This window comes from Aplysia californica, unplaced genomic scaffold, assembly GCF_000002075.1.
Source record: "Aplysia californica isolate F4 #8 unplaced genomic scaffold, AplCal3.0 scaffold01393, whole genome shotgun sequence".
NCBI classification, from domain to species: domain Eukaryota; kingdom Metazoa; phylum Mollusca; class Gastropoda; order Aplysiida; family Aplysiidae; genus Aplysia; species Aplysia californica.
This window is the reverse complement of record NW_004798663.1, coordinates 40,488-46,374: the sequence shown is the minus strand read 5'-3', so window position 1 is coordinate 46,374 and position 5,887 is coordinate 40,488. Positions and strand designations below refer to the sequence as shown.

The 5,887-nt window shown below is 44.6% G+C and overlaps 1 protein-coding gene across 1 annotated transcript in view; it reads right to left on the bottom strand.

The window, feature by feature from the left end:
* Positions 1-5,887, bottom strand: part of LOC101863481 (probable serine/threonine-protein kinase yakA) — a gene marked incomplete in the record, with an annotated part of 32,802 nt that overhangs the window by 7,611 nt on the left and 19,304 nt on the right. The window contains 4 exon segments of the mRNA XM_013090653.1: positions 249-438; positions 1,364-1,498; positions 2,793-2,933; positions 3,675-5,347. Of these exon segments, the coding sequence (XP_012946107.1) occupies positions 249-438; positions 1,364-1,498; positions 2,793-2,933; positions 3,675-5,347 (2,139 nt within the window).

Genomic DNA, 5,887 nt, shown 5'->3' with positions numbered 1-5,887 from the left:
TGTGTGTGTGTGTGTGTGTGTGTGTGTGCATGTGTTTGTGTTAGTGAAAGGTAAAGTTTTATATAGTAACAACAACTACAACAACAACATCAACAGCAGCAACAACAACAGAGGCAACAACATGAACAAAAATAACAACAATAACAACAACAACAACAACAGCAGCAAGAACAACAAAAACAACAACAACAAAAACAACACCAACAACAACAACGTCAATACTTGTAAATACAGTTGACAGAGTTTACCTGTGACATCGAGATGCTCCAAATTGACACAGCGCGATACTGCCTCCGTGACGCCAGAGTTTGTGATCAGGTGACACCCCTGCATGTCCAGCACCCTCAGCTCAGGACATCGCTTGACCATCGTCTGTAGCCCGCGGTCAGTCAGTCGACAGCAGCCGTTGATGTTTACCTTCTCCACAATCATGCACACCTGAGCCGTAGGAAAATAGTTGTCGAACGATTGTCAAATGATCATAAAATTATTATCAAATGATTATCAAATGATTATCAAATTATTATTAAATGACTGCAAATTGATTATGAAATGATGTAAAGTAATCGTCAAATGATTATAAACAATGCTTGTGAAAAGATTATCAAATGGTTGTTAAGTGACAGTTAAATGATTATCAAATTATTGCACAATAATTGTCACATGATTGTCAGATGGTTACATCCCCATCAACATAAAGCGTTTAGATCAATAAGGAGGCGGGCTGCTTCAACCCAGCTTATCACGGCCGGTCTTTGCTAAGCCAAATAGTGAAATACAACATTTCGCAACACGTGAGTGCACAGCGATGACCTATCTTATATCTGAGAGGTTGTTGAGTTATTGTATTATACATGTTCAGCATTAGGGGGACTCGGTTGTTTGTTGTTGTTTAAAAAAAAAAGAAATTACAGCAATTATAAAATGCACTCCGATTTTATGAAACATTCTTGAACAGTCCATGAAAAATAGAAATTTCAATGGTGGTAAGTCCTAGAAGAGCTTAAAATGCGTTGTGGGATTTTTTTTCTCTTTATGACAGATCTTATCTTTCTCCTCCTCCTCCTTTTTCTTCTCCTTCTTCTTCTTCTTGCTTTTGTTCTTGCTCTTGTTCTTGTTCTTGTTCTTCTTCTGATCATGGTGATGCTGATGATGCTGATGATGATGATGATGATGATGAGGAGGAGTTGGAGGATTGTTATTGTAATAATTATTATCATTTTTACTATTTTTGTCAATATCATCATCATCATCATCATCATCATCATCATCATCATCATCATCATCATCATCATCATCATCATCATTTATTTCTATCGCCCTAGATATCTAATTGCCCCAGTATCCCCGTCCCGTGTCCCACCTTGGGCGTGTTGTAGCTGAGTCGCCTGGTGAGGTACTTGAGCGCCTTGTCGATGTCGATGTTGGGGTTGTTGATCACGATGGACGTCCACAGGATCGGGTGATCCCACACAGTGTTGTACCAGTGCCGACACACCTGGGGGGGGGTGGTGGAGCAGGAGGCAGAAGTGGAAGGAAATGAGAGCAGGTGGATGTGTGAAGTGGGTTTAGCGGTTGTTATGGTTGTGGGTTTCCTTTACATACTGCAAATCATTTGTATTTGGAGCTGAACTGGGAATAAAAATGTATATTATGCACAATAAATATAACGGCAAATAAAGAATGTCAAGAAAAAGAATGAGCCCCCTTCCCCATCCTTAGAAATCTTGATTAAAAAGAAAGCGACACCCCGTCCCCTATTCCCGAAAAAGCAACACAAATAAACAACTACATTCCTTGGAAGTAAACAAACGTTAACAAGCAAACGCAACACCCCAAAAAGCAACAACAAACAAATCAAATAACAACAACCACAACCACATCAACAGCAAAATAAAACTCGGAGAAAAAAAAAGCGGTCCAAAAATATAAACTAAGGAATTTAAACAGCTATCAAAAACTTCACCGTTAATGTATCTCTAGAGGTATATTCCTAAATACAACACACCTCACGGCGGGTGACAAGATAATCCAATAAGATGAGGAATTAAATATGGCTCGATCAACAACCAGAAAGAACAAACCCCACCCATCAGTCTTTGTTGGGAGCGTTCCACATTAAAGCTCTGATCGGCGTGGGTGGTTGGTGGGCCCTCTAGTGTGGTTTGCTCTTTCTTTCCTATCAAACATAATATTAATTGTTCGTATCTCTCCACCTTAATTTCTTTGTACGTTACTCTCAAGTAACACCTCTAATCTTCAGCGTTAATATGACCTATATTTGTGTTGACTGAAAGGAAATTATGTGAATGTAGGTGCAGTAAAATGATTATTTCATCAACTCTGAAAACGAAAACGTGCAGTGGGTGATTGGGGGGAGGGGGGGGGGGGGGTTGAAAGTTGATTTCCCGGACTTGAGAAGATCGAACATATATCGGATTGGAAGACAGAAAAAGTTTACACAGTAATGTACTATCAAACGTACGAGTAGGATACACAATGTACTTTCTTTCCTTTATAGTGTCTGGCAATTGCCCCCCCCCCTCCTCCTCCTCCTCCCTTTTCCCTTCTTACTCTCCTACAACTGAGCAGAGTGTCCTGGTTTCCAAATGACGTGTTCGCGACAAGTAATACTTTACAATCATATAAAACAGTTACTACGTCTGAGACATCAACAATATCATCATCATTGTCAGCAGCAACAACAGCAACAACAAAAACAACATCAGCAATATCATCAACAAAAAACAACAGCAACAACAATGAAAAGTGTATCTTGACATGAATCTTACCTGGGCACATCTACAAAGGCAATCTGTGGGTAGGTGGGCAAGAATTTTCAGCAGCAGATCATTGGTTAGTCTCTCAAATGGGCGGGGCTTCGGGGTGGTAGGCTGTTGTGAAGGCGAGGCTGGCGACTGGCGGTTGTGGGTCTGGCGATATTTGAAGAACAAGTTGAACGTGACATTTTCTATACGTCTATGTGGACACACGGCATTGGCCAAGAAAATGTAAACTTAAAAAAAAGCACCCGTTACGAATATATACAGCGTTGAAAACCTGTCTCCCAGACATTAAAATTTGCTCTACTTTACCGACAGCGTCATCATTTCACGTCTTCTCATCATTACTACCATTATAATATTTATTGTCCTTCCTCTCCTCCTCCTTCCTCTTCTCCTTCTCCCCCCACTCCTCTTCCTCTTCCTCCATAAATTCATCTTCATTAGCATCATTATCACCAGAAACATGCACAGCAGCAGCAGCAACAGCAGTAGTTAAAGCAATAAATATACCAAAAACAACAACAAACACATCATCACCAGCAGCAACACAAACCAAAGACACTATTTTATCGCAAAACTACTTGCTTTGCGAATACAAAATAACTCAGACATCAACAAACACAAGAATAAGAACAATAACAACAACAACAACAACAACAACAACAACAACAACAACAACAACAACAACAACAACAACGATGACGACAACAACGAAAATTTATTACAGAAACGACAATAATAACAATAAGAACTACTGCCGTTCAGTTACCATTCCAGACAATACAGTCACTATCTTCCACAAAAGAGTATGATGTCATTGTGTCCAGACACCCTCCCCCCTCCCTTTCCACACCCCCCCACAGCCCCACCAACCCCAAACCCACTTACCTGACTGTGTGCAGGAGGCCTGTGTACCTCCGCTGCTGTGAACGACTGTAACACGTGCCTACTGCCCCTAGACCCGCCCTTCGTTCTACTGGCTGGCTGGTGGAGGTGGGACTCGGACAGGGCCTGGGGTAAGTGAGTCCACTGATTGTCCATTTTGCCTGCAAGGATTACGTTCGGATCCCCGCTCCGGCTGTCCAAACGTGAGCTAGACCTACGTCCTACCATGCCTGTTAGCTGGTCGATTTCAGATATGTCCAAAATCGTTTTGCTGTTCCCAGAAGATTTATCGTGGTTGGGAATGTGTGCGGAAGAGGGCTGTATCGCCAGAGGGTCAGGGTCTATCTCAGCCTCTTCGTGAACTATCGGACGTGGACTGGAAGGTGAGGTCCTATCTTTAGCCGAGCGCCGGACTGCTAGTGCGTGCGTTGCTTGTTCGTAGGGAGGGGGAGACAGTGCGTGTCGGTTGAGGTGAGGATGAGAGTGAAAGTGAGGCGACAGTTTCTGTTGTTGTAGAGGTGATGGCTGGACATACTGTTGCTGATACTGGTGCTGATGGTGGTGGTGGTGCTGCTGCTGCTGCTGAATATGCTCTTCGTGAAGCTGTTTGAACAGTTGCTGCTGTTGCTGTTGGTGGTTAGTTGTTGAGAGAAACGGCGGTGGTTTTGACTTGGATGGATGTTTGCCCTTCACATTTTGCTGCTGTCTTGGCGTAGGTGTTGGAGCTTCATTATTAGTCTTTGAATGTTTGCTGGCGGACAGGTGGTTTTTGTGAGCAGTGCTCGTTTGGTGAGACATAATTTGCTGCTCTTCAAAATGCCGCGGACTAAGGGAACGGCAGCTATCACAAGAACACCCGGAATGATAATCCTGCGGCTGTCTGAGCTCACCATTGCTGACAACAGCGCCATGATCTCGAGTGTTTGATTTGGATGGTAGTCCAGACCGGCACTGACTAATCTCACAGTAGTAAGACGGGTCGTCAAATCGAGCATCAGAGGCAGACGCTGGGCAGAGGAGGACACGGGACTTTTCTGGACAATCCCCTTCTGGGAAATTCCCGGGATATCCCGAGGTGACGTCATTGCCCTCTGGGAATCTGGAGCGGCGAAGACGAGGCTGAGGTTGGTGTCTCTGTCTCGAGCCTTGGGTTTGGTTTGGGGAATCCGTGCGTGACGTAATGGTGGTGTAGACGTTGAGTGGAGACGAGGAGGAGGATTCCCCTGATCTGTATTCCCCTCCGCCCCGCCATTTTGATTTGGTTTCGGATGAGGACGTCGATGGCGGAGGAACTGGCACAGGGGAGACCGGAACCGGAGGTGGCGCTACCGGAAGGGGAGGGGCTGGAGAAGACCTCGATCCGTGCAAGAGCGGCTTATGTGAGAAAGACGTTACAGACTGTTGTTGTTGTTGCTGTTGCTGCTGCTGTTGTTGTTTTTGAAGCTGTCGGTCTGGTTGAGGGGAACCGGGGGATGACGCGCACGCGCTCTGTGTTCCAGAGTCTTGCGACCGGCCCCCCGACCCCGTGGACTTAGCAGAACCGGCTGAACCGGCAGACTCCGTCCCCTTGACGTGTGACAGGCCCAAGGACGATGTGGGCGGGCATAGTGAGGCCACGTCAGAAGCCACGCCCGAGCTCGTTGATTCGTGGGTCGAGCCGGCGGTGGGCGGAGCATCTGAGGAGAAAAAAATAGAATACAAGTGTTATCCAAACAGTTGCAGAAAAACATTTGGAGGATAGTTTACAACAGGATAATATCAAGGACGACCCACATAAAGCATATCGCAAGACCTAAAGCATTTAACACACATGAAAAGGGTGGGGACGGGAAGGGAATGAGCAGTGGGGATTTGATTAGGGAAGGGGGTGGGAGTCCACCTTTCACAAACGTTAACAACCAGAATGTCAAGGACAGATCTAGACAATAAGCACCCAATCAATAAGTAAGACAAGCAGACTCTGATGTAACGGCCACCAAATATAGGCCTAAAAGTGACACGTTACTATACATGTCATTCTGTTTGAGGTGACTGAGATTCAAACTCGAGTCATGAGTAAGACATTCAGGTGGTGCCAATGTAAGCACGGAGGCCCCGTCTGAGAATCATTGGGTATTTCTGAAGGTATTGATATATGCATATTCCGAATTTTTGTTGAGCAGGAGAAGAAGAAGAAGAAGAAGAAGAAGAAGAAGAAGAAGAAGAAGAAGAAGAAG